This window comes from Colletotrichum scovillei (genome assembly GCF_011075155.1).
Source record: "Colletotrichum scovillei strain TJNH1 chromosome Unknown Contig00002, whole genome shotgun sequence".
NCBI lineage: Eukaryota > Fungi > Ascomycota > Sordariomycetes > Glomerellales > Glomerellaceae > Colletotrichum > Colletotrichum scovillei.
In genome coordinates, this window is record NW_023336260.1 from 1,636,943 (window position 1) to 1,664,382 (window position 27,440).

The 27,440-nt window shown below is 52.3% G+C and overlaps 7 protein-coding genes across 7 annotated transcripts; 2 read left to right on the plus strand and 5 right to left on the minus strand.

The window, feature by feature from the left end:
* Positions 1–1,498: 1,498 nt before the first annotated feature.
* On the minus strand, positions 1,499–2,542 carry HER10_EVM0011691 (uncharacterized protein; the record flags this gene model as incomplete). Its single annotated transcript, XM_035481115.1, has 2 exons — positions 1,499–2,297; positions 2,382–2,542. The coding sequence occupies 2 exons, from the start codon at positions 2,540–2,542 to the stop codon at positions 1,499–1,501; spliced, it is 960 nt and encodes a 319-aa protein (XP_035337731.1).
* Positions 2,543–2,951: 409 nt separating this feature from the next.
* On the minus strand, positions 2,952–5,182 carry HER10_EVM0006386 (uncharacterized protein; the record flags this gene model as incomplete). Its single annotated transcript, XM_035475972.1, has 4 exons — positions 2,952–3,981; positions 4,054–4,142; positions 4,211–4,697; positions 4,755–5,182. The coding sequence occupies 4 exons, from the start codon at positions 5,180–5,182 to the stop codon at positions 2,952–2,954; spliced, it is 2,034 nt and encodes a 677-aa protein (XP_035337284.1).
* A 699-nt stretch (positions 5,183–5,881) lies between these two features.
* On the minus strand, positions 5,882–8,411 carry HER10_EVM0008812 (uncharacterized protein). Its single transcript, XM_035478321.1, has 3 exons — positions 7,696–8,411; positions 7,171–7,639; positions 5,882–7,104 (listed from the first exon to the last, which is right to left on the minus strand). Exons 1-3 carry the CDS (start codon positions 8,136–8,138, stop codon positions 7,003–7,005), a joined length of 1,014 nt encoding a protein of 337 aa, XP_035337479.1. The 5' UTR covers positions 8,139–8,411; the 3' UTR covers positions 5,882–7,002.
* Positions 8,412–8,571: 160 nt separating this feature from the next.
* HER10_EVM0003278 (uncharacterized protein) lies at positions 8,572–10,687 on the plus strand. Its single transcript, XM_035472960.1, has 2 exons — positions 8,572–9,091; positions 9,200–10,687. The coding sequence occupies exons 1-2, from the start codon at positions 8,840–8,842 to the stop codon at positions 9,893–9,895; spliced, it is 948 nt and encodes a 315-aa protein (XP_035337041.1). The 5' UTR covers positions 8,572–8,839; the 3' UTR covers positions 9,896–10,687.
* A 274-nt stretch (positions 10,688–10,961) lies between these two features.
* HER10_EVM0010376 (hsp90-like protein) lies at positions 10,962–17,270 on the minus strand. Its single transcript, XM_035483117.1, has 3 exons — positions 13,069–17,270; positions 12,085–13,016; positions 10,962–12,035 (listed from the first exon to the last, which is right to left on the minus strand). The coding sequence occupies exons 1-3, from the start codon at positions 15,490–15,492 to the stop codon at positions 11,195–11,197; spliced, it is 4,197 nt and encodes a 1,398-aa protein (XP_035337624.1). The 5' UTR covers positions 15,493–17,270; the 3' UTR covers positions 10,962–11,194.
* A 4,224-nt stretch (positions 17,271–21,494) lies between these two features.
* HER10_EVM0007675 (WLM domain-containing protein) lies at positions 21,495–23,241 on the minus strand. The gene is made up of 2 exons (XM_035477224.1): positions 22,759–23,241; positions 21,495–22,706 (listed from the first exon to the last, which is right to left on the minus strand). Exons 1-2 carry the CDS (start codon positions 22,934–22,936, stop codon positions 21,553–21,555), a joined length of 1,332 nt encoding a protein of 443 aa, XP_035337382.1. The 5' UTR covers positions 22,937–23,241; the 3' UTR covers positions 21,495–21,552.
* A 1,625-nt stretch (positions 23,242–24,866) lies between these two features.
* HER10_EVM0010905 (endothiapepsin) lies at positions 24,867–26,412 on the plus strand (the record flags this gene model as incomplete). Its single annotated transcript, XM_035480350.1, has 3 exons — positions 24,867–25,299; positions 25,347–25,832; positions 25,895–26,412. The coding sequence occupies 3 exons, from the start codon at positions 24,867–24,869 to the stop codon at positions 26,410–26,412; spliced, it is 1,437 nt and encodes a 478-aa protein (XP_035337666.1).
* Between the last annotated feature and the right edge of the window lie 1,028 nt (positions 26,413–27,440).

Sequence of the window (27,440 nt, forward strand, 5' to 3'; positions counted from 1 at the left end):
GAGGAATCAAGGAAGACCACTATCGGCGGGCAGTAAGGAAAACATAGCTGCCTAATAGCTTACTATGGAGAATTCCAGCAAGAACAACTTTGGCAAAGTACCAAGACACAATCCACCGCCTCAAACAGAGACAAGATATCCATGAGTTATAGACACAGCGAAAGAGGGGAATAACAAGCCTCACTCAGCTCGCCAAGGAACCCAGCTGTAGAAAACCTCCCCAAGAAGCAGTCTAGTTTACACTTTTCGGCAAACCCCATCAACACAGCCTTCTCCTCTACGATCCGTAAGCCATCCCGCCGCCGGCTCATTCTTCTGGACCAATCCGCATTCTACAGCACCTTCAGCCCCAGGATAACCGTCCTCCGTCCTCCCTTGGTCCTTCTCGGTTGATCAACCCACCGACTAGAGTCTAGTCGAGATCTGGCTTCCGCAAGAAACTCTCCTCGCCGTCATGAACGGGGAATATCCTTCTTACTCCATCACGGGCCATTCAGAATATCATAAAGTCAAAAAAAGTCAGTACCTACCTCTTCCAGACATTTCTTGGCTTCACCAGCAAACTACCATATCGCGCGGGGTTCATATCCAGAGACAAACCTGGACATCACTCGGCAACCTTACCGAACGACAGCTTGGAATAGAAACCCCCTCCTCACATCGATAACAAGCTTTCAGCCCTTCACATTCCTGCAGCAATACCTACCTACCGATAGTCTGAAAAGTCGCTGCGCTGGCACGTACGGTAAGTAACACAAGCTGCCACGGCTGCCCCAAAAGATCCGCAATGCGTTCCGCTTTGGGCGGAAGCTGACACCGCGCCCACACCCATAAGTCACAACCCACCGCCTCTGCCCCCCTTAGCGCCGCACCGCCAGCCGGTTCCAGGAAGACCGTAGGGCTGTGCTACCGAACGGCTCCAGGATTTTCCCTCTTTCTCTCGCTGGAATCTCAGTACCAGTATCCGCATCTACATCATCCCGAATCGGGCGGGGGTGGAAGGGAAGGGGGAGGGGGGAATCGAGACAAACGGCGGCCCTCCCTTCCGCTTCTTCGGTCCGCTTTGGATTCATGCTCTCGTCCGCAACAGGCCCTTTAGTTCAGTCGTGGCCTGCTCGTCAGCAACATCAGACCTCGAGGATTTATGCATACCTACCTACTGCTGTCCCCCCCTCCCCAAGCATTACTCATCCAGCATTGAAGCGGTCTGGTCACCTGGCTTCTTGGCCCGTGTCTTTGACCTCCGGCACTTGGGACGGTGCTGTCAATGATCTCCAATTCTAGAGCTACCAGAAGCTGAAGAAGCTTCTTTGCTTAATATCTCTACCTCTGCTTTGGGAAAAGATGTGAAACTCGTGTCTAAGCCATCAAAACTCCTCTTGTCACGCCCAAACCCTCCCAGTCTTCGTCTGGCTGCTATGAAATTGGTACAGAAAACGTCTTCTTCTCTTTCCTTGCCCTCCCTTCCATTAGTAACGCCGTAACCGCCCTTCTGCCTTCATACCACTGCGTAGGCGGAAACATAGCTCACGCTGGAGTCCCTCGGGCGCGTCACGAGGGTGCTACGATTGTATTGAATGAACGTGAACCGGTGGTCGCCCAGCTCTTCGAGCGCCGCCATTGTCACTCCGATCGGGTGTCTTCCGCACACCGTATTCTTGGTCTGCTTGAGATTGTCGTAGAAGCTGCTGTGCTTCCCCGTCTTAATGGCCTCGATCGCCAGGTCATCCACCATCTTGATCGTCTCGTGGATGGGCGGTCCGTCGGGCTTGGGGCCATACTCGTAGAGCTTCTCCCTGCTATCGAGCGTCCCGTCTGGACAGTAGATTGTGTAGTCGAAGTGTCCGCCCCAGTGACAAAAGTCGGAGCTGACGATGAAGGCGTTCTCGGGGTCCTTGATATACTCGGCGAGCCACTTGCCCACCTCCTTCTCTTCGGCTTTGTTGTTATCGCCGATGAGGATCGGTACGACGGGCGGGAAATTCTCGGGCGAGCCGAATGTCTGCTCCAACCGGACCCAAAGGTACGGCAAGTGCATCTCTAGCGAGTGTTCCTTTCTATCATTGGATCTCGGGATACCGGGGATTTCGAGCTCGTCGATAAGACGGCTCGTGACTGCCTCGTCCACCTTGAGATCTCCCCATGGTGTTCCGTAGTTCTGATAAGTGCTGACTGCGCAGCCTGCGAGGTAGAAGGTATGAGAGGGTCCGAGAAGGAATACGCGCTTGGCTTTGCTTAGGTCGAGAGCCTTATACGCCCAGGCTGCTGTAGCACCTGAGTATGTGTAGCCGGCATGGCTATAACAGCATTACATTTTAGTAAACATGTCCCTGTAGATTGCAACCCATAGTAGACAGGAGGGGCCGGGATGTCGAACTCACGGGGCAATGATGACTCGGCCACCAGGGACAGGCAAGCCATTATCCTCTATCTGATCGGGCACGTCGGAGAGAAAGTCATCGAGCTGCTCCCTCAGCCTTGAAGGGTCGCCCAAGTACCACTCTCCCTGTTTGCCCGGCGGGCGGGTGTCTCCGGACGCCATAACTTCAGATAAGCTGCACAAGAGAATCAGAGCAGAGATCGAGACGGATAAGAGGCGGGTTTGTTGAGTGATGCCGGATCTTGTGTCTTTGGGTAAGGCTGGAGCTGGGAGAGGTTGAAGTGACCCGATCTGCCCCGCACTGGGACGACTTGGGAGCTTGGAACCTTGGGGTGCACGAGGATGACGAAGACGCGGGGTGAGCTCCTGCCCGCCTGCGCATCTTAGTGGGGTGTCCTGGTGGGGCCGAGCAAGTCCCGGCCGGCTGCCGCGACTGCGGGCCTTTCCGCGCTGGAAATCCCCGGCGACTAAGTGGCCATCGCTCTGGTTTGCAGGTTCGAGGAAGCACGTTGGGTATCAATGCGAGTATCAAAAGTGGCAAGTGGATGCTTTGAGATCTTGTTGGATCTCTTTAGTCAATCCAACTACCCGGCATAACGACCCGAGGTGACTCCACAACCCTCCAAAACTCACCAGCAAACGCCTCGACCTCAACGACCCAGTGAACCCTCCAATCATCAACGTCTGAACCGTAGTCGATACTGATGATCCGCACTGGTTTCCAGTATCGATCACTCCTATCAAAGGCTCTTTCCACCTTCGTCATCCACCCGGGTTCACTACACGCTTGTAGCGGGTTCCTGACCACTTTGCGGGAAAGGTTGATGGCATCGCTGTCAAAAGCCCCCTTCACTTCAGGATGTGTGAACCTCATTGTATCAGATTCTTGCTCTCCATACGCAAGTAGATCAACGCCCGCAGATACTAGGTCTTGGAGCCATTGTTTGAGTACAGCTTGGAAGACATCGTCCCATTCTTCCACGGGTAGGTGAGGCGATACTCGGCATAAGGCGCCACCGAGAAGGGATATCAGTGGAGTAGCTTTCCAGACAGGTACGACGAACCAGTCCCATGGGACGACAGTCTCGACATGACACAAACTCGTTGTGTTGAGTAAGCTTCGTACGGTCTTGATAATAACGTCGCTCCAGGCGGACGTGTAAGTGCGCGGCCGTAGGATCCGCCGGTCAAACTGCAATTCGTCCGCGAGTCTTATCCCGGTAGCTATTGCTGCGGAATGTAACAGTGAAAAACCGCATTCATCGCTCCTCTCAACATCGCTTGGTGAGATGGTGTGATCGGAGGATAGGAGATTGAGATACGTTGTATCCTCGCGCACGATGAAAGCGGCAAGCCTCACTGCCTCGAGACGGTCGCTCAAAGAGAAGCGCGTTTGGTAATCGGTGAGGAATTGGGAATAGTATACTCGGATGTACTCGTCGCCGTATGTGTACTCCGCCATGAAGGTGAATAGGCGTTCAAGGGTCAGTGTGAGGGTGGTTTGGGCAGCATTGCGGAAAAGGGAAACGATGGCTTGGTGGTTGGCGTCATCCTTCCGTTTCAAATTGGTTCGAGATCGTACGATGACATCTATTGGGGTTCTTCAGAACATCCAGATCATGGTTAGTTGCAGTTCCAAGTGAAAGAAGGGATGATGAATAGGGATTCCGAACCCGCCGTAGCTTTCTCGTTCATCGTCGGCAAGTACGCCTTGCTGTATGAGGACTTGGCAGACCTCAAGTCTCTCGTATTTAGCCGCTACCTGAATTTCTCGTGAGTCACTCGCAACAAAGGTCCGGCGAAAAAGTTTGAAGAATTCGGATTGCTTACATATAGAAGTGATTTACCGGATTCGTTCCTATCGAATGGGGTTGCTTCACCCGTCTTGAAAAGGTTTACCAGCCGCCTTAGATCTCCATTTCTAACAGTCTCAAAGACTGGAGATGAGTCTGGTTTGATGTTGTAAGAGTGAAAACGATACTGCCACCCTGTCCATCTCAGTTCTCTCACGCACTGAGACCACGGTATCTGCAACGAAGCGGTCCATCCGTCGTTGCTCCTGGAGCGTTGAAATGAGTATCGCCCAAATGCCCCAGACTTCATGACCATGGTCGGTATTCGCTTTGATGGCGCAGGAAGCACCTTTTCAGACCCTGCGTCAATGACTTTAGGGTCTGCTTCCTCCCGCGTTTTGATCATATTGACGACAGCTTGCGCCGTCTTGTTCACCACATCCTCCTGGCACGCTATGCTGTACTCTCTGATCCGATCCGAGGTCTGTTTGATCACAAGCTGCTCAGATATCTCGGTCTTCGCCCTGATCCAAGTAACGGTCAGTAGATCATCAGGCAGACACAGGGGAAATAAAGCTTGCATGTGGAAGTAGGTAATGGCAAGCTGCAAAGATTCCATGGCCCAAGCAAGCTCACTCTCCAGCATGGAAATCTCCTCTTTCTTCAGCGTTATGATCTTCAACGAGTTGACCCGCTTTCTAAAGTTGCTGCTAGGCTTCTGGATCTTCCCCTCGAGTTTCTCTACGTGAGACTTCATGGTAGCTTCAACTTCCATCGCATAGGCGAGACATTGCTGGGCGGTTGGATGAAAGCGTAGTTCCGGATACTTTGCAAAGTCGGACTCGATGTGACGCAGCATGGGCTCGAGGGATTCCAGCCTCTTGAGTCGGGCTCTGAGGTCGTTGGGGAGCTGCTTGACCTGCTCCCACATTCGAATGGCTCTGATGATGGCCTTTCCCGTGCCGACGCCAGCCTGAACGAAGGCGATACTGCTTGCTGCGATCTCCATGGCTGTCGATGGCCGAGAATTCCCGAACGTCGACAGCGAAGCGGCCAGAGTAACAGTCTGCAGGCGCTCAGCTCTTAAGTGCAAGCACTACGGCAGCGAGGGAGACCAGTTATACAAGAAACCTACCCTGTCATTGTCTTGCGGCGCAGTCATTGATATGCAGCGGGACGGGCCTGCTGCCTCGGCGGCAAAACTGCATGGGTTGACATGGGTGGTAGGTTGCCAGCCAATGCTGGCTTGGAATCCGCAAACCGGCCGGATTCAAGACCCAACCAACAGGATCTGGAGACTATGGGAAATCGAACACCAACATCTACCTAGTCAATGATTCGATTACATGCAGGAATAACTCCTTGTTTAAAAACGCGATAGCCTCAGGTGTCATTTTCCTGTCGAGTGTACGAAAAGAAGAGCGTGAGATGTGTGATGCAGAAGTAAACTGGGCTGAAGTGTTCTCTGCAGTTGTCAAGTGTATACTTGTACTTAGACATGTTGCCAGTCCCATATGTCGCTCAACCCGTCGCATCTTGCTTACAATCCCGCGGTATTTTACGTGCTGGTCCAAGTCACTTTCTGTTCAGGCACGAACTCAGGGCACAGCAATAGTAGCGTTTAGCTGTCTCAAGTGTATGCCGTGCCATGTGATTTCTATTCGGAGCTCGGGCTCATTCATTTTGATTTCTTAAGCTCGTAATATCGGGGAGTTTTCTATTCTTATACTCAGAGCGGTGCTTTTACCTCGCGATGTTCAGACCATATCACTGGCATGTGCTCCTCGAAGAACCATTCCCCTCTTGGTCTCTCCTCCATATAGGGACTATAATGATCATGATCGCTCTCGTCTACCCAGCTGCCAGGGACTTTCACGTCCAGATCCACCTGATGAACCATGTCCCAAAAGTCGCCTACATAATGCTCATATTCGTGAACCCACCAAAACCTCCAATCATCTTTCGATTTTCCATAAGTAATACCAAGGAGACGAAGCCGAAGTGACAGGTGAGAAATTTCGTAATGCGCATGCAGAAATATCAGGCCTTCATCATGAAGCCGTCTTTCTTTGCGCCCATATTCTAAGAGATCAGTCCCATTCAAGGTTAAAACATCCAGCCAAGCTGACATTCCACTCTGTATACGTTGGAAAAATGAGGGCCATCGACCGCTTGGTATAAAATCAAACAAGCCATGAGGGGCATGATCAATTAGAAATGAGAACGGGGTTTGAAATCTGGTAATTGCGGAATCGTGGAATTCGGCCACTTCAAGATGATGAAGACCAGCGGGGTCAAGTTGGAGGCAGGTTCTGAGAAGTCCGCACCATTGTATCTGTGACATCGGCTCTCGGTTGGTATCGTACGGCTTAACAGGCTGGCGGACTAAGCCATAAGCCAATGAGTGAAAGAGGGAGCAATAACCGGTTGATCGTGATGACATGAGATCATCAATGGTGAGATTCTTAGTCTCTGGTAGTAGGAAATGTAACTCATCCAAGGATAATTGACCATCTTGGGCCCTCCAGACTATTGCCCGGAAATGTTGCAGCCTTTTTTTGAATGGAAACGATTGGTAACGACGGCGACCCGCATATTCCGACAAAACTCGAAACCCTGCGATCGCTGGGAACGCTTCGCAATAGACGTCAAAAACTTCAGGGCCCTCTAGAAAATCATCCAGGCCATATTTCGAAAGTTCGACAAGCGCTGTATGTATTTTCCCACAGTTTGCTTCTTTATATACCCAGAACCATGCCAACGAGTCGATAACCCATGGATAGCTATCAACTGTCAGAGGATTGAAGTGAGAAAAAGAGAAGGTTGTCTTCACCTGCGATTGGATTTTGAAGAGTTCTCCAGCACACACGATCCTAGACCGCACTCTAGTAGCTTTTTGATTATATTCAAAGACCCCTGTTGAAATGCAAACTGCCAAAAATGTCGGGTCAGAATCTTCTCCTCAATCAGGAGGATGAGAGCAAGCAAGAAGCATACCTCGAGCAAAGTTGATCCATCTCCTACTCGAACGAACGGTGACATATTTTGGTTATGCAATCTTTTGAAAAATGCAGGACAGTTATCACTCCACATGGCTGCAAACAATTCGTCGCTAAAATATTCGACGACTTCGTAAGATCTGAGGCTCAGTTGCCAGCCACATAGACTTTTTTGCGCCAGGACTGAATATACTGATCCCGCAAGCCAACTAGGTGGCTGCGCGTGCAGTTTATAGCCGACGTCTGATTTCCAGGATAGACCGATTCTGCCAAACATGGTTCGTCTGTGAGAAAAGGTTGCCATGGCTGGCGCTTTGACAATAAGGGATTGGTTGGTGTTCGTGCCGCAGTCAACCGAGTTGTCCTCAGTTTGACCTCGACTGGCAACTTGTCCAGGGGACATCTGAATAGACTTTATGTCAGACGACTGCTGTAGTTGAACCATCACAGAGTATGACATCAGTGATCTGAATGAAGGATGGTAAGTTTCATGGCGGAATGATCGATGAAAGAATTTGCATACGTCAAATACTGCTCGCGAGCCAGCTTGAACAGCTCCAACGCCAAATTGAGCTTCGAGTCCAAAGCAGAAAGGTCCTCCTTTCGAAGAACAACCTTTGTCGACGCCAACTTTCTCTTCAACTTTCGTGGATCCGTGACCTGGGCGTACAGCTGATCGACCATGTCCTGCAGGTCCTTCAACACAGCCCGGGTTCTGGCGATATACTTTTGCAAGAGAGCGCTGTTCCAAGCTTGCTGTGGAAGCGGACTACTGGCAGCCTGGCTTTCTGTCTCCAGGAGAAAGTCTTCAAAGTCCCGGAGCCGCTCGACTTTCTCAAGAAGCTCAACTGGAACATTTTTGATCTCTTTCCACAGGTTGATGAGCTTGATCGAGGCTCCTGCAACTTTGCCTGTCAATTCGACGACAGCGATGACGCTTGAGGCTAGCCCGAGGGCTTCAGCCATCGCGAGTGATGCCTTTCTTTCTGAGAATTTTGTTGGTGGTGCGAAACAGTAGCGAGGTTGGTTATCGAGTCGGGAGAGGAGAAGAAAGACAAAGATTGGTAAAAGTTGGGCTGGGGGTGAGAACGCACTGGCAAGAAATGAGGGGAACGCCCGAGGGGCTATGATCTTCGTGTTTATGGGGCTGTGCCGTAGCTATTGGTTGGAGCTGGGCGGTTATCCTATGCGGCCGGTTGGTCTGTATGCTCCTCATGTTGGTTCGCCTGTTGGTTGCCTGCATGATGGCTAAAGCTGACTGGCGGTTCAGGATACGTGCAGAGCATACCTTGTCATGCTTTGCGTACAAGAAACTCCTTGCAGTACGGATGAATTGAGAATCAGTCTTTTTTATGGGAAGGCATGGCCAGGGATAATGACGTTGTTTTGGCGTCCGGACCTACTGCTATGGAGTGCCGCTTCATTCGAAAGTGCCCCGGACCCCGGCGCTCCACAGCGGCCCGGGTGGATATACCCCACAGGATGCCACCGGCGTGAGTCACCCCGCAGTTGAGCCCGAAACGGCATCTCTTCGGACTTGCGGCGCTAGTTGAATTCTTCCAAATAATAAGGAGGGTCCCTTTCTTGGGCCTTTTTCTGAAGCTGGCTAGATACAAGCCGTCTCATCCTATCCTTATGTCAATCTACCTTACAGAGGAATTTCAACCATGGACGCCACTTGCGAACATCCGGGCCTTATCGACGACCCAATTGACGCTCAGCCAACTTCAACGCCAACACCACCAACTCCCAGTGTAACGGCCTCTAACATCATTGCAACAACATACCACTCCGTAATCGAGTCCACGACACACGACAACCACCCAGCAGTCATCAAAAGATTCACCTTCCCCGACAACCCAAGAACCCACCACCGCTGGCGCAAAGAAGTCGAAGCTCTCAACCTCGCCAGAGATCACGTACGTACCACTCTACACCTACCATACATCCATACCTTCCTTCTTCCCCCCATAGTAATATAATCTACTACCCGAACTCACTTCCATCCCAACTCACACACCCAACAGCCAAACATATCCCAAATCCTAACCTCAACCCCCTCCCCACCAACAATAACCCTCCGCCACGAACCAGGCCTCAGCCTAGAAAAACACACCAGCCCACAAACCTCAATCTGCACCCTCTCCCACTCCGACGCCCTCGCAATCTGGTCCCAAATCGCATCAGCCCTATCCCACCTGCACTCAACCTGTAACATAATCCACGACGACGTCAAACCAGAAAACATAATCTTCTTCTTCCCCTCTCTCCATTCTACTTCCAGAGAAGAACACCCACAACCCCACGCAGTCCTCCTCGACTTCGGCGCCGCCATCACCCTCCCTTTCCCCCTCCCCTCTTCACCAATCTCTCCCTCTCCCTCCCTCAACATCTGGTCCCCCTCCGGCACACCCCCCTACGCACCCCCCGAATTCCTCCGCCGCACCAAATCCCACGCCTCCGATATCTGGGGACTAGGCGTCACCCTCCTCTTCTGCTTCGGATACATCCCTCTACCCACGGGCTCCTGGATCCTGCCCCACGTGTTTGAGAATGAAGCCGTCAAGCAAGAGATGGTGGCGTGGTTGGATAGTATCGAGGAGTTGAGGACGTCGTTGAGTGGTAGTGGGGATGCTGAGAAGGTGTTGCTTGGGAGGATGTTGGAGAGGGATCCGGAGGTGAGGGTTGGGAGTAGTGAAATTGTGAGGCTTCTTGGGTCGTGATGGTATGGGCAAGTAAGTCGTGATGAAGGTCGAGAACAAAATGAGATCTAGATGTACCACCCTTTACGATACATCGATGAATATATCGTCATAAGCCACACAACCCGCTCGAGTCACCCCACGGCACGCACCACCTCCCATCTCCCCAAACATACCTCCCTCCGATACATCCATCCATCCACACAAAGCACACCGACCCAACCCTCCGGAACCCTCCATCCCAGAAATCCAAATCCATTCTTTTCTATCCCCAATTCTAAACCCCCTTCCTACATATCCGTACTCACACACCCCAACTCGAAAAAAAAAAAACAGGCCAAATCCCAGAGTACCCTCACGATCCACCCCAGCACAGCCCTGCAAACGTTCAAACCTCCCACGCACGCCAAGCCCCAGATCTCGGAAAACTCTAATAAACAAGGAGAAAAATCACCCGCATATCAAGGCACTGATACCATACAGCCCCCCACCAAGGGCGTAGATGCGAACCCCTCACCCATGCTCACCGGATCAGACTCCGAACTTCCCCCTCCTCCCAAATTCGATCATCCCATCCACGGCACGCTCGGATGCCCAACCCTCCACCACCACCAACAGAAAAAGTCTAGATCTGATCTAACACAAACTCTCACTCGGTTTCGCTTCGCTTCCTTATGTAGACAGACATCCCATGGAAAATTATTGAGACAAAAGAAATAACGACTGCGCCTCCCGAGAACCCTACACCTTCACACCCAACAAATCCATAGGACCAACGAAACCCCTCAACATCGGAACATATCACAAAACCATCAAAAGACATAACGGAAAGAACTTCATTTGTATCAAGTTTCGATTCCGATTTCTGTCATTATCGACTAGAAGTGTACTAAAATAGAAGAACAAACCTGGGCTCGTAAGCAGCAGGCAGACAGAATCTCATCAAGAAACCCCTCGACTCCCGTGCCCCCCCAGTTCTATCGGTTTCCGAATATGTATAACCACAAACCCGCGTCGCTCGCATCTTTGTGTTTTCAGGAGTTCCGGTTGTTCCATTGCTTCGTCAAAATCCAACCCGCCCCTATACGCCGATCGAAATGCCAAGATGCAACATGACCTGTTCGCGTTCCCCTCTCCCTCCCCAATCTTTCGTCCTTCCCGATTTCTCTGCTTCCATATGTACAACCCGCTTGCATGTTACGTTTGTAAGCATAAATACAGTGACCTGGCGCCATGCACCTCGCTGTGTGGTAGTAAATGTCTTCCCCCAAGGTGAGCACTTGGGAAAAAAAGTAGGATGCTGTGAGAACTCCCTAATGTCTATGACCTCCGCTTGTGTTCCTCCTTTTCCAACTTTTCCACGTTTTCCTCCGTCAAGGAATCCCCGGCCACCACCGTCTGGAAGGATTCTCCCCGTCGCGGAAGCTTCTTTCCGCCGGCGGCCTCCATCAGCTTGCCCTGCTGTGCTTGCAAAGCAAGCTCATCAGTCTCGGAACGCCTTATTGGCTTGATGGATTCTGCCACATTTGGAGAATCGAATGGTGACGGCTCATAAGAGTTGTTCCTGGTGAGCGGCCTGGGTGTCACCGGATCGCCCCGACTTTCACGATCCGTCTCCTGGCTTTGCTCTCGTTTGCGGCTCGAAGGCGCCACGGCTTCTGTTGAGTCGGGAGGCGTAGGATCTGGATGGTCATGTGCTACGCCGGGGATGTCGGCGTTGCTGCAGTGCGCAGCGGTGTCTGAGCAATCAGACATGGACCCATCTGACTCCCTGTATGTTGTCTGTTGCGACCTCTTCATCAAGCTCCATCGGACAAGCATCCTCTCCAACGTCTTGCTCTTGACTGGCTTGGCGAGATAATCGTCCATTCCTGCTCGGGTGCACTTCTCCTTGTCGCCTTGAATCGCCGATGCCGTCATCGCCACAATCGGTACATCCTGTACGTAGGTCTTGTACGGTAGGTGATGGCGCAAGAGATGCGTACACTTGTAGCCGTCAATGACTGGCATTTGCACGTCCATCAATATGATATCTGGCTTGCTGTGCTTGCCTTGTTGGGCTGCCGACATGTATTCGAGGGCGTCTTTTCCATTCCATGCTGCTGTCACCGTAAAGCCAAGTTTCATAATTGTCTTGGTTGCAATTTGCTGGTTAATCGCACTGAGAAATGGTTAGCATGGACTGTGACGTGGGAGAAATCAACACTCACTTATCCTCGACGACAAGAACGCGGATTTTGGCACGTTCAGCATGTGGCAACAACTCCTCGTCTGAAGCCGGCGGTGTCCGTACCGAGAGTCGTCGTGATGGAGACTTGTGTTTGTCGGTCAGGAATTGCGAGGACTCTCCAGAGGCGGGCGGCGTGTTCAGAATCTGTTCAAATTCGGAACTGTGGCAAGACACGCTCATTTCAGACTGTAGCCTGTCCGGAAGAGAACCGATTTCGACAAGCGGCGCCGTTTGGTTTTGGGGTTTGCTGAAGGGAACCCAGAATGTTGCCACTGTTCCGTTGCCCAGGGCGGATTCCAGCGTCATTTCTCCATGCATCAACTCGAGAAGGTTCTTGCAAATCGTCAGACCCAAGCCTGTGCCACCAAATTTTCTCGCTGTGGAGGCATCTCCCTGACTGAAGGGTTGGAACAGCTTCTTCCGCACCTCCTCCTCGATTCCGATACCGCTGTCCTCAACGATGAATTTGACGACAATGCTATCCGACGTCTCCTTCTCCTTCTGCACTGAGAACTTGACGTAACCTTGGTTGGTGAATTTGATACTGTTGGTCAAAAGATTCGTAATGATCTGGCGTACACGACCGGGGTCACCAATGACAACCAGATCCCTCTCGATTTCTTTCGATATGTCGGATCGGAAGTCCAGGTTCTTTCGCTCCGCAGCAAAGCTCAGCATCTTGCTGACATCCGTGACAATGACTGAGAGGGAGAACTGGACTTCTTCGATATCGAGACGTCCGGATTCGACCTTTGAGAAATCGAGGATATCATTGATGACCGTCAAGAGAGCATTGGCCGACCTCTGAATATTTTCGACGTATTCGGTCTGTTCGGCGTCAAGTTCCATATCCCTCAGCAACTCGGCCATTCCGATGACACCAGTAATGGGCGTTCGGATCTCGTGAGACATCTGTCGTTTCGTTAGTCCCCATTCCATGCCTCCTATAGCACATTCCACTTACGTTGGCGAGAAACTGGCTCTTGAGCCTGTTGGCTTCCTTTGCGGCCGCCTCATTCGCCATCGCCTGCTTCTTCTCCCGAGATTCCTCTTCCAGATCTTCAGCCTTTTCCTTGAGCTCACTCACGTCCATAATGACGCCAATGACGCCTTCAATCCGTGTCTCGTTGCTCACAATGGCCTCCTTCGTCTTCTTGCCGAGAATGGGCAAGAATCTCGTCCGGTACCAGTGTCCATCCATGCCGTGCTCCGCCACCTCTTCCGTCTTTCCGCCTGCCAAGATATCTTCGACGGGGCGGAGGAATTTGGGGCGTTCGCCAGTCTTGAGCTGAGGGTTGAGTCGGTTGAAGACCTCGTACATGTTTTGGCCGAGGAACCAAGTTGGTTGGTTTGCGGCATTGTCATCCCCGTTGCTGTCCCACATCAGCGCACCTTCCAACATGGTAAGGTTCAGGTTAGTGTCGACGGTGAAGATGGTGACTTGGGAATGCGCGAGAACGCTCAACAACTGTTGTCGGGTGCTCCTCGCAGCCAGCTTGGCCTCGATGCTTTCGTTGACGTCAGTGCAAGTTCCAAACCACTTTTCTATCTCGCCTGTCTCTTTGTTTCTCTGCGGCAAGGCTCGTCCCAACATCCATCTCCATTCGCCAGTCTTGCTGCGGCAACGGTACTCCGTCACATAAGGGGTGCCAGTTTCCAGAGAGTGCTTCCAGCGCCTAGCAGTTTCCGGAATATCGTCCGGATGGAATGGATGCTTCCATCCCAAGCCCATTGACTCCTCGGGAGTGAGTCCCGTGTACGAATACCACCGTGTGTTGAAAAAATCGTGATAACCATCTGGTTTTGTCGTCCACACCAGCTGAGGCATTGTGTCGCATATCAGCTTGAAGCGCTCCTCGTCCTTTTCCTTGATCTCGACAATCTCTTCCTTCATCTTGGTGATATCTCTAAAGGTGACTACGCCGGCCATGAACTCGCCGGTGCTGTCATCTCGGATTGCCTCCCCGAGTACATCGTAGACAATCTTGTTATTCGAATGGTCAATCATACCAACACGCAAGTTGTTGAAAGGCGTCTCCGTTCTGAGCAGAACCGAAATGGGATACTCGCTCACATCCAACTCTGTCTCAAAGTCCTGGTCCCAGACCGTCCAACTTGGCAGCAAATCGAAACCGTCTGATGATTTCTCCAGGTCGCTTTCTTGCCGTAGTAGTTTTCGAGCGGCGCGATTCGGAAACGTCACGCTTCCATCCTTCCACATCGCAAGGATGGGCATTTCCGTATTATCGAGCAAAGCATCTTTCATCAGAATCATCTTCTGTAGAATCGAGGGCGAGCTCGCATGTACGGCGGTGGAAGGTGGACCCATGGGTGGGAACGGACTCGATGAGAGTGACACAGCGCTCGGGCTTACGCGGAAAGACGGTGAACTCGAGTCGTGGCTGGAACTTACGGAGGGTGGGTTCGAATTGGAAATCGTCTTGCGGTCTGCTTGTTCCAGCATGTTGGGTCGCGCGACCGGTTTGCGGCTCATGACTGGCTGGGAAGGCGGGGAGCTTGTGCTGGTGAAAGTTAGGGTGAAGTAAACTTGGTGGTCCTCAATCTCCCATATCGTAACAATCATTTTGGCGTAAACTTGATGATCCGATCCCCAGCCCTTGGCCCGGGGGTCGAAGCCCGGCTTCCCCAACTCCTTGCGGGAGATGACAACATCCACCACGGCATCTTTAACCATACATGGACCCGTTGGATGGTCCGGTAATGGCGGGGCGAGCGAATCCGGGGTCGGCGTCGCCTCTCCACCTTGTCCTTGGGCAAACATGTCCGCGGCATCCTTTGACGTCTGATTCGCGCCCATTTCGAGAACAAGAGAATCCAAAAACGCTTCCCATCCTACCCAAACTGGACGACCTTCCTGAATCATGTCGATACCAACCTGAGATAAGGACTGCCCTCTCAGCCTCTCGGCAATGTACGAGTTGTCTTCGGCCACATCGTTTGTCATACCAAGCATCCTCCCCATGGCTTCGTTGGCAAGAACCACAGTCTTGAGGTTGTTCAAGATCAGTATCGGAACTGGCAAATATTGCATGGCGGAGAATGCGAGCTGGCCGGGTGTGATAAAAGGCATGGATATGCGAAAGGGACTGGCTGAATGTGACCGCTTGCCTTCACCAGATCCCATCTTGAAGTTCTCGCGAAAGAAGCGGCCGCTGCTGGTCGTACTCGGGGCGCCATCGCTGTGGGTACGTCCAAATTCCTCGGGTGGTGATGGCGATGCATCAAAATTGAAACCGCTCTCTCCGGTAGAAGGCCGTGATTCCGGGGGACTGGGTTTGTTGGATGGTACGGCAGTTTTGAGAGGCGAAACTACTGGACCGCTGTCTCGGGCATGACTGCTGGTGATAACAGGTTCGGGAGGTGGCATTTCGGCGGTGGCCCACGCATGGGAAGCTACGGCTCGCAGGTGAACCTCGGTGTAGGAGCGTGGTATAGGTTAGGTTAGGTTTACAGAGTAGAAGTTCGGCCGCCCGGTGGGTGATGAAGTTGCAGCCCTCGTCGACAGGTGCCCACGGAGCCGGAGTAGTTGGAAAGAGGTTTGTCGGTGTGAGCAGTCAGGCAGTGACAAAGACGTCACGAGCGGCGATGGCGGCGGCAGAATGTTAGAAAATCGTGGGGGAGTAGAAGGCGGAGCAGAGCATGGCGCGGCGCCTTGTCTGCGTGGAAGGCGTGCGTTCTGGACCGCCGGAGTAAGGACCCGTCTCCGGATGGACGCTTCGCTTGGGAATGTGCTCTAATTTTGAGCAGTCGAGGCGCAGTTCGGCACTGGGGGATGAAGAAAAGGCTCAAGCGCCCTTTTTCTTATTATTCTTCTTCTTGTTTTGGTCCGTTAGCTCACACGCCTTCCCAATTTCGTGCGGGAAGAATAGCGGCAGCTACAAGCAGTGGTAGTGGCAGTGGCAATGGGTAGAAGCGACAACGGCGGCTGGGGCTGGCTAGGCTTGACCAAGGCGCAAACAGGGCCAGGAAGCTACCTAGATAACGAGGAACTGGAGCACCGGGCAAGGCGAAGGAAAATAGAATATTGGGGCGCAGGTATAGAGATTCCCGCTCGGTTTGAATTCGACTGCAAACGGCGGCTTCGAAAAAGAGGCGGCAGAGATGAAAGTCGGAGGTGGGGAAGGAAGGTGGAAGTGCAACAACAAGCAATAGCGGCCGGGGCTTACTAAGATGGGGCCTGAGATAGAGGGTGTGAGACTGAGTGTACATACGTTTGTGCGTGAGTGTGAGGGTGTGTGTGTGTGTCTCGTGTAGTAAGGTAGGTAGTCTCGGATGGATAGATGAGCGGACGAAAGAGACAGAGAATGAGATGGTCGGATGGCGGCTTGGATTCCGGAAGTGGTGTGGGGAGGTCTAGAACATAGCACAGAAGCTGGTGAGAAAGGGCTAAGGAAGCTGCTTTGAAACGCCACAGTGAGATGGGAATGGTACTGGCAAATGAAGATACAAAATGTAAGTAATTAACAAAAGTATGTAGAAAAGCAGGTGCGAAGTGACGACGAGTTGAGGTTGAGGTTGAGGAAGCGAAGCGAGGGGAACAATTGCCGCTCGTCAGCTACAGACGCCAGTGTGCAGTAGTTTGCAGGAGTCGTGTGCGCCCTGGGTCGTCTTGGCTTCGAAGGGGGCACACAGGATTAGGAGAAAGAGAGAGAAAGAGAGAGCAAAAGCGAGTACCTTAGGTAGGTGCAGATACTGGTTCTAGGGTAGGTATCTGGATGACGGAGGGAGGGGTTCTGGGGAAGGAGAAACAACTAAAGAAGGGACGGGGGGAAGGGGGGATTCAAGCTCACTAACAATAGATGGACACTCTTTGGACCGAGAGAATAGATGCAGAGAGATAGAGCAGAGCAGAGTACGGATAGGGACAAACCAAAGGGTGGTCAAGACAGGTCATGGAAGTCAGGCTAAACAGACCTGAAGAGATCGGATAGACAAAACAAACGGTACAGTAGGATGGAAGATGGGAATTCAATGGGGAAAGACAGGAACCGAGCTGACTGTAGGTACGAAATGGGCAGTGAATGGAAGCGTGTGTATCCGTAGGTAGTACTCCGTACTTGGTAGTCAGGATTGGCAGGAAAGGACAAGGGATGGGGCCGTCATAGTCCAAACTTTGTTTGAGTGAATATGAATGGTTCCCCTTACCCTGCCCAGTGGTGTCGTCGGTGATCAAGCATCAAGACGCAGGAGGAGTGGTGGTCGAACCCATGCAACGTCTGGGGGGGCCTTGTAAGGTAGGTAGCATACGCAGTAGGTAGCTTAACAGTGCTTAGTTGCTTAGGCAGGTATCCGTAAGGTAACTCTGGGAACATGGAGGAACATGGGCACCAAAGCTGAGGCCCGGGGGAACAAGCCCGTAAGGTAGGTACAGTAAGATGGGACCGCGACCGGGACTGGGGGGATGGAAGGGGAGCATTATCCCAAGAGGTGGTGGCAGTGGATGGGCGGTGGGACAAATTGGACCAGAACCGGACTGGACCTGAGTTGTGTGGATCGATGATTGAGCTCGTGGGTTTTGTTCATGAACGGACCGGCACAGTACCTACCTACCTACCTACTCGTGCTACTCTAGACAATGAGGTAGTGACCACCTACTTTACACTACAGATAGAAGCACACGAGGACAGACGAGCAGACCAGAACAGAGAGGAGGGGAAGGGCCAAACGTGGAGGCGAATCCAGACTGGGCAATGTTTCTGCTGGATGCGAATCATACCTTACCTTGGAGCAACCCCGCCGCCGCCGCCGCCTCTTCCTCGCTCTCGTCTGCTAGGTACTTACTGACTGCTGCCGTTGGGCATCCAAGTCTCGCGACTTCTGTGCCGGCGGGCGGGGAAGCGGAAGGCGATGAATCAGAAAAAAAAAAAACTCACACTGCCCGTTCCTCTGTTGGATTGATTCCATGCGCTTGGCCTGCGTTCCGGACAGCATGCGCGACAAATTTGGTGCTCAGGGAGAGAGAGCGATCGTCATGCTGTGACAGCGGCGGTGGCCAGACGGCAGAGAGGGGGGAACGAACGGGACCGTGGGATTAGATGCGAGAAACGGGGTGCACCTTGACATTAGTAAGTAGGTACGGGCGGGACTTGAACGGTACGAGAACTTGTGCCTTTCTTTGCTGCATATCGCGTCAGGTATCCAAGCGTCACACCCTCGGTTTGCTGGATATCCTCGTATCCGGACTTGCCAGGTACAAAGATACTTCTGACCTCCAGCAGGCAGGCTTTTCAGTTGGCCACGAGGTGGATGGGAAAGTGGATGGGGGATGCACAAGTTCAATCAGGAAGCCATCGAAATCTGATTCCGACCACAGGTACGTATCCCCAAATAGGTATCTTACTTAATCCTGGCTACCAGGTACCCGCTAGATACCTCACCACCGCAATACACAGTACAAGGCCATCTCGATGAACCAGGACAGGCACATTGAGCGGTCTGCCCACCCATGACGCCCTCCATGTCCACTATCCTCCAGTGGGCCGTCCCCAACACCTGCCCGCTGGGATTCTATGTACATAGAAATGGCGGTACCTAGGTATCCATCGTATACGCAGTAGTCGAATGAATAGGCAAGGCACTCCGCAGGTACAGAGTGGATCGGTTGCTCACCCTGCGGTCTGCCCACAGCTGAGGCACCAGCCATGGCAGCGATGCTCCTTTCTGCCCAGCCCGTCAAACTCGTCATGCCCTGTCGCTCTGCCTTCTTTTCCCACTTCTTGATGATTAAAATCGCCCGACATTTCCAACATTCAACTTCTCCCCGTGAGGGATTCCCCTGGAAAAGGAGCTGCTCGAGACACCAGGCACCGCGAGCGTCGACCTGCTTCCATGCTTCAACTCTGTCCAGACCCTTCCTGCGTGGGGATCTTCCCGTTCGTCTTTGCGGCCCAATCCATGCCATTCGTCCGTCAATCACATACCTACCTCATCCGAGAGAGGCCGCAGATTGTCATTTTTCCGTGGTTTGGTACGCCGTGCTGTTCCAGTACTCGCCAAATGTCAGTTTTCGTGTAACATCAGAATACACCCACATTATGCACTAAACCGCCTCATCTTCTGCACCTCCCCCTTCCACGCGCATGGCACCGTCTCCTCCCGTGTTGTTGCCGGCGTACGCCCATAAACATCCACAATATTAATCAAGCCCGGACGACGGATTGAGGCTCCGGCCAGGTTCGTGTACGGCGTCGTCGATGTGTTGTCCAGCTACTTCTCCACCATGGAGAGACAGACCAATATCGGACTGTGTTGGATATCATAGTCCACTGCTGCTCTGCTGTCGTGCTCCCCAAACCGAGGCCCCCAACTGCGACGGAACTACGCGCCGGGTCAATATTCGCCTTGCTGCTGCTGCGTGGGTCGCAAAACCACGACGATGACGGCAGAAGAGGATCCCCTCAACGGACGAGGCAAACCTCGAATATGGGACATGATGGGGTCCGGATGGGTCAACTCGAAAGAGCTAACAAGAATGGAATATTGCCCCAAGTGAAGTAAAGATAGGCGCCCCATGCCGCTGTAGAGAAGGACCCTGACCTAAGAGAGGCACAGCACACACCACCACCACCTGCTTCCTGGCCGACCTTCGGGACATTTTTTTCTGTGAGCGACATTCTCGTTGTGCTGATCCCTTCTTTGTCTTGCTGCGATCCGCGTGTCTGGCCGGGTCCGTCAGGTGTGTCGCTCGGCACCCCCAACCGTCGAGGAATTGGTTCAGCCACTGGTTACTTCCGCTAATGTCTCAGTCTTTTCTTAATTGTCAAAACAGAATGTTGCGCTTGTTCCTGTCAGTCTCAGTCTGATTTCTAGAACCGATCCACGGTCAAATTAAGTCGACTCTATAATCGAAGTACTTCAGGCTCTTCGTCCCTTCGCAATAGCGTTCGACCAGGAGCCAGCAGTTGGTGAAAAGGCATCGACAGCTGATGGAAAACGTCTGGCGCTAGCTAAAGCCTGGGGGTTCACGTCCGTGTACCAATTCGTAGACCCTTAGGGAGACGCAGCTTGGTAGCGAGCTTGCAGTTAAGCGTGGTCTTGCTCATCAACCTTGTCGCAAGCTGATCTTTTTCTCGCCAACAATCGACTGGTGGCAGATCGATTGTCGAGTCTGTCGCGCTGTTGAAACTCCGTTCGCTGTTCCCATCTGCCGCAGGAATATGAGGCCATAATGACAGACAAGGAGCTGACTGCCTCAATCTTCTCTATACCCGTCGCGTACCCGGGCGATCCCGTCAGTTCGGTTTGACGCGTGTGACGTTCGCCTGTCCTCGTCCATACATCGAATTGCAGACTGTAGCTGCTTGTCCTCTGTTGAGAAGCGATCATGCTGTGTAGCAGGCGATGCTCTCCAATTGCATATTCGAGGCTATTTGGTCTTCGCCGTAGATGCGGCACAGATCATCGTTCGGTGAGTCTTTTTCCCGCATTGGCTCATCCACTCATAAGCTCTCGATACTTGGAATTGATGTCTACTACGCTGGATTCGGATAAACGCAAAGACTTGGGCTTTGACTGTCTCCGACTGGCGTTGTCGGTGACAAATTTGCCCTGCATCTAGACCTCACGGTCTCCCCATCGATCGTAGATCTACAACTCGAACGGGTCTAGCCCGCAGGGCACTCAAGACGCCTAGACCGGGATGGCCACAGACACGACCAGGGCCCTGGTCGTCTTCTCCATATCGGTGCGCCTTCAGTGCCACCATAGACTCCAAAGTTGCGTGGTACAACGCAGATCATCTGACCCTGCCCTTGGTGGTGAGGACCAATCATCCTGGTGCACTACCACCCTTGATTTTGACAGAGCTTTGCTGCCCGAGCGTGTCTGCGTGTTTGCCCTGCCCGTTGTTGACGTCATCTTGGTATAAGCAGTCTTGATTGGCCATCGGCCTCTCTCCCGAACCCTCAGAACGCAACCAAACGTCGTTCAGCTTCGTACATAGACAGAAGCAGTGTAGCTCGGGTGTAGCTCGAGTGTAGCTCGAGGGTAGCTCGTTTGTGCCACTGAAAGATTCCATATCATGGCGCATCTTTGTCTTGACATGTGCTGGGAGCATGCCACCCGTGTGCAATCCACACAATGACTCGATTCCTCCCCATTTACTTTGCTTGTAAGTTGCCAGCCATGTCAGCGTACCTAGCACTGGGTCACAATAGGTTGTGGGTTGCATCTCGTTTTTCGTGGTCGCGAGATATTATGTCATTCCGTCTCGATTTCGTAACGCAGCCTTACATCTGTCGCCTAAAGCAACAGACGACATGATGCAGTACAGGCATTGCAAAATCCCTTCGCTTGCAAGGGTATCATCGGCCATTTCGTCATTTGGACCCTGAGGATCCAGAGAAAGGACCCCTTCACGTGCTCATGTGCCCTCCTCGTTCCTTCGCCGCCGGAGTTCATCCATGTAATTCGCCTCTTCCCCGCTCGCTCAGATTGAATTGTCTTTCATCACTCCACACGTCGAACACGTCCACCACTGCCTTTCCATCATCGTTCCACAGTACGAACATTGCCAGGTTAGAGGCTTCACTGGCTCGGGGCGTTGATTGCTGCTACCAGGCTTCTTACTGCTACTGGCTCTGGGCGGACTACTCGTGAGATCGATAGTGGCAGGCTGTGTCGTGCTCTTCGCCGTTGCGGCCATTGATGCCCGTTGGCGTTCGCGTTCGCGTTCGCGCTTTTCAGCATTTGGTGTCCACACTTGACGCTGAGGATCCTGACCTCGTTCTGTGCCGCACGCATCGCAGCACAAAAAGCTTGAAGGATTATGGAGGGTACAGACTCCGCATGTCCAGCCCCGTTGCGGAGCTGGTTGGGGCACCGGTGCAGACACAACTGGTGGCCGAGTCTCTGGCCTTGGGAGCCTTGGTACCGATGGAGGTCTCGTTCCTGGCCCTGGGATCGGCGGAGGAACACTACTGCTCCTGTTTTCGTTATCTCCCATGACAGATCCTCCACCGTTGCCAGTAGGGTTTTGCGCTGTTGGCGGAATAAAGTAACCGCCGTATCGTTGGCGCTCTTCTTCTTGTACCAGTTCCCAAAGAGCTTGCGCAATTGCAGCTTCATTAGCCGCGTCTTCTTCGGCCTGCGTACGAAAGCCGTTTTTCGTAGCTGTCTCGGAGATTTGTTGAATTTCCCTATCATTGTGGTTCGTATTACCACATCCCTGCAGTGTGGTGTTTCTGCGCTCTATTGCGCCCACGATGGTTCGCCGGATATCTGAACCGATGCTGGGTCCAGAGCCACCAAGACGCTGGCCTGACCCCTTTGTCAGGGTACGGCGTTTTTCAGCTGATGCTCTAGCAAGTCGTCGAGCTTCATGCATAGGTATCCGGCCGCCTCCTAGGCGATGTCCATCTGATAAAAATCCTTCACCCGTATATCCCTTTCGAATGAGCGACTCGTGTTCGTCTCGAAGTTGGTTCCATAGCGCGTGGAAGTTTCCATCGTGTGGTCCAAATACAATGTGTGAAAGTTCGTGAAGCATCGTATCAACTACGTGCTCTATAGGTAGGAAGAGTGATCGGTCATTGGGGTAACGTAAACGGACGAGGATTCTTTGGCCTCTGTTGATATTCAAACCTAAATACACCATAATTAGTAGATTGATGGAACTTTCAGGAGGTTAACATACCGAGGAGGTTTGCTTGGTCTGGGTAGAATTCAGCTAGCTCTCGCACCTTCCACCCCCTAACTCGCATGATGGGCTTGACCAAAGAGGCCACCTTCTTCAGCGTTTGGAGAGCATCGGGGGCGCGCGGAAAATCCGGTAAATGTGAGAATGATAGAATAAGAGCATCGTGTTCTGGCATTTTATCGTCGTGTATCGTTGTATGTAGTCATGTAGTCGTTGCGTGGTTACAAATGCGAAAGAGGGAAATAATCAAGACCCTAATCGTCACTAGGAAGGAAATGAGAGATAGAAAAAACGGCAGGAAGTCAACGAGTGACGGGGTATTGAAGAAAATCGCAAGAAAGAGAGACTCATGGATAGAGTTTGGTAGAACAACGTGGAAAGGAAGTCATTCACATCGTAAGCAGTGGCTGACACGTACGAAGACGCGTAAGGGGACCTGATGCCTTTCGGTGATAGGGGGGGCAATGTTCGGGCGGTGAGTCTTGGTGAGTTTTTGGACTGTCACTGCCTCTTGGCAAATCTCAGAACTTCAAGCAAGTGGGGTGGCGGGGTATGTTTTGGTGACTAAGCAACACCCTGGCAGTGCCTGGCTCGGGAATCTGCTTCCACCTTGAGCTTTCCACCTTTTGAAGATTTGGGCAGCTGTCAAGCCGCCATTCATTTCACCTTACCCATGAACACACACCTACGGATACACATACGCACATTCTCCCATCGCTTCTTCGATCCCTGAATCATCGAAATTCCGATGATATGGTATTGGCTAAGCAACCGAGAGCTTGATGATGGATGGCCAATACCTGGCAAGATGAATGTGTCCTAACAGGATCTCGGACGGGAAAATCAAGGCAACGACGCCTTGGAGAGATTAGCTTGCAGAGATCGACCTCGCCAAGTGACGGCGCTATCCTTCGCTCGGGTTCGCATATCAATACATTTGACGGTGCCTCTTTGATACGCCTTATCAACAGGCTAACTTCTACAAGTATTTCTAGTCGCAAACTCAGGTCAGGCTTATAACCCATCGGAACCCGGCTGTCCCGACGTCAAGGAACGAACAACTTCTCCCACTGTCCGATCAGCATTGCCACGACCGGCTTTTTTTTTTTTTTTCCTTCGGAACAAGCATTGTCTCTCCGTGATGTCAAATACTCACAACCGTCGCACATGTCCGGGGATTCGACCGAAGACTCAAGTGGTGTCTTCCAAGTCACAACAGCTGTCAACAGAAGGATGGAGAGCGGTTTCAGTTTTGCATGAATCTCGTCACAGCTATGCCACACCCTCTCCGACTCCCTTGTTCTTCTCGTCTCCGTATTAGACTTTGACCGTCAAGATACGTCGCAATCTATTTCTCCCGCTCTTTTCATCGCATGTCTCTGAGCAACTTCAGATGATTGATCTTTAATTTTTCCCTTTCCCACATTACGGATGCCCTCGTCCAACATCACACGTCAAGTCTTGACCTGGCTGGATGCGTTGCGGCTAGAAACAGGGGTCTGGCAATCCAACAAATTGTCACGGGAGTTCGGCATCGCGACTTGGTTGACCTTGCGGACAGGGGTCGCATGCCCGACTTACAGTGTTTCGGAAGCCAAGCATACGGCCATAGAGGCCGCCTCACAACTCCGGCGTACAGTGTCCGCGAGGAACCACGCTTTGAGTTGAGCTGAATGATCGACTGTCGCAGGTCATCTACGGATGCGCCTCTTTGGGAGACTGTCGACTCGCCGATGGCAGTCAGACTCGAACGATTCAGCCCCTGGCGCCTACATCAGGTCCTCGTCGCCAGGCCCGGAAAGTGGAATTTTCTCCTTCTGTCTCGCGATTCGTCATTGCCCGGATGGCGATCCAACTGGTGACTAGGTATTCGAGCATTTCGAAACGGCTGAGAAGGTCGATCTATGCGTTGCTACAATGGGAAGCGAACTTGGCAAAAGCTTGTGTGCTTATTTCCCCAGGACGCTCCGCGCTTCCAAGCCTTTTATTTTCCTTGTGTCACTATCTTCATACTGTTCTTCTTCTAATATCATTATTTGTTGGAAGCTGTGAGCTTCTCATCTGGCTTCACTCCTTCGCCAGACCTTCCTTCTCCCCAAGTGGCCATGCGTTTCACCAAACCAGCTGCAGTGGCAGCATTCGTTCCCTTTGCTTCTCATCTAGTAGATGCGGCACCTCGGAAATTAGAAATTTCCACTCTAGGCGGCGCGGCCTTTCGAATCGAGCAGGCTCCCAATCCCGACTTTTACTATGGAAACAGGCGAGGGCCCATCGCACTGGCTAGAGCTTATTCCAAGTTCGGGCAACAGATTCCCGACGATCTTCTTGGACTCATCGACCAAATTCTTGGAGAGCTTGGGTTGCTGAACGGAGGCAAAGGCAATGGCGGTCGTAAAGGGGGTAAGGGTGGCGGTAAAGGAAAGGGTAAGGGAGGGAAAGGAGGCAATGCTGGTGCTGGTGGTTCCAAGGGCAATGGTACCACCACTACTCCCGGAGGTGGAGGTAACAAAGGCAATGGCACGAAGACACCTCCAGGTGGTAAGTTGATATGTCGGCTTTTTGGTATTAAGCTTACAGTCCTGAAGGAGAGGTTGCGGCGATTCCCGCCGAGTTCGACAGCCAGTATCTCTGCCCTGTCCAGATCGGCACACCGCCCCAGACTATCCCGCTCAACTTCGATACCGGGTCCTCGGATCTATGGGTCTTCAGTAGCGAGACACCCGTAACCCAAGTTGCGGGGCAGACAGTGTACAACATCAACGCCAGTACAAGCGCCAAAGTCCTCCAGGGTGCTTCTTGGTCAATCTCCTATGGCGACGGTAGCTCGTCCCAAGGTAATGTGTTCATGGACACTGTTACGATCGGCGGCGTGACTGTAGAGAGCCAAGCAGTCGAGTCTGCTACTCAAGTGTCTTCTTCATTTTCCCGAAACAAGAACCAGTCTGGTCTTGTCGGACTCGCCTTTGGCAACATCAACACCGTCACGCCTGCCAAGCAGAAAACCTTTTTTGAGAATGCAATGAACAATCTCGCCATGCCACTATTCACAGCAAACCTCAAGAAGGCAGCTGGTAAGTCACAAACTCTCACTTCGAGGCCCCTTCAAGACAGTCAACTAATCACATCTCGCAAGCCGGCAACTACAACTTTGGCTTCCTCGACTCGACAGAGTACACGGGCGACATCACCTTCGTCCCCGCCAACACGACGCAAGGCTTCTGGCAATTCACAGCCCAAGGCTTCGCCGTCGGCTCCAACGGCAGCGCGCCAACCTCGGCCCCTCACGCCGCCATCGCGGACACGGGCACGACACTCATGCTGCTGCCCGACGCCATCGTCTCGGCATACTACCAACGCATCGCGAGCGCAAAGTATGACGCGACCAACGGAGGCTTCGTGTTCAACTGCAAGGACACGATCCCGTCCTTCACGGTCGACATGGGAAAGTACCAGGCCGTGGTCCCGGGCGACTTTATGAAGTTTGCTCCCGTCGACGGGCAGACGGTTGAGACTTCGACGACGTGCTTTGGGGGTATACAGAGCTCTGCGGGTTTGCCCTTTGCGATATACGGGGACGTCTTCCTCAAGTCGCAGTTTGTGGTGTTTCATGGCGGAAATAAGGAGTTGGGGTTCGCGAATAAGCCCCTTTAATGAGTTAAAGGTAGACAGACGCTGGACGTTATCTGTTTTTGGGATGATGCTTGAGATGAGAGGTAGTGTTAGGTTGGATGGCTCCCAGCAGCGGCCATCATAGACGGCATGTTCTTTTGCTTATTCGGTAGAACAGATTCGAAGAATAGAAAGTAATTTCTATCCTTTGGTGCCTCGGACCCAGTATACTGCTCATCAAGAAGGTATCCAGCCGTCTTTCTTGGAACCTCAGGCTCCCCATCCACATATCCACCAGTCCCCGTGCCGCCCCCTTTTCTCATCCCAACATTCAAGCCACCCTCACCCGGACGGTCAACCCCTTCACCACACCGCCCATCCCATCCCTTCATCTACAACTTTTTTCTTCATACGAATACCTGCCCCGGGGGACGCCCCGGGAACGCATTAGCCGAGCGGTAAAATACAGAGCAGAAAATTCCCCTAGCGGGGTGGGGTTTTCATAGGGTCGGGGTTCAACACCCCTTCTCCGAACTTTTAGGAGAAATCTTCTAGAGATTTTTCCTTTTTGGCTGCCTATAGTTTGAGTGCATGGTGTTCAGGAGTGGATAGAGACAGTGCATACGTGGTTGTTTTCTGTGGTTCGAGAAAGGTTGCTGGTGGTGGTGGTGGTGATGGTGAGATGTGTTGTTTACTGAATTATTGCGGTGGTTGCGAGGGAAGGTACGCGACGTGTGAGGTACACAATGTCAACTTCGCTCCTGCTTTGAATAGACTCAAGTACCTTCTGACACGAGAAGAGAACACTGGCAAGAATCTTCCGTGTATTCCATCTCTTAGCTAAATCTGCAATCCGAATTGCAAACAACGCCTTCATCTTCCTGGGCCCCACGTATCCTATCTCACTACGTTCCCCCCAACCAAGTAATCTCCGCCCTTCATATGACTGTGATATTCCCTTGGTACGTGTTTCAAAACCCTTCATGGTCGCGTCAGGGGAGAGATATCTCGTGAGTGATAGGGTCTCTACCAAACCTCCTGCTCCGATTCGAGGTCATGATGGAAAACGC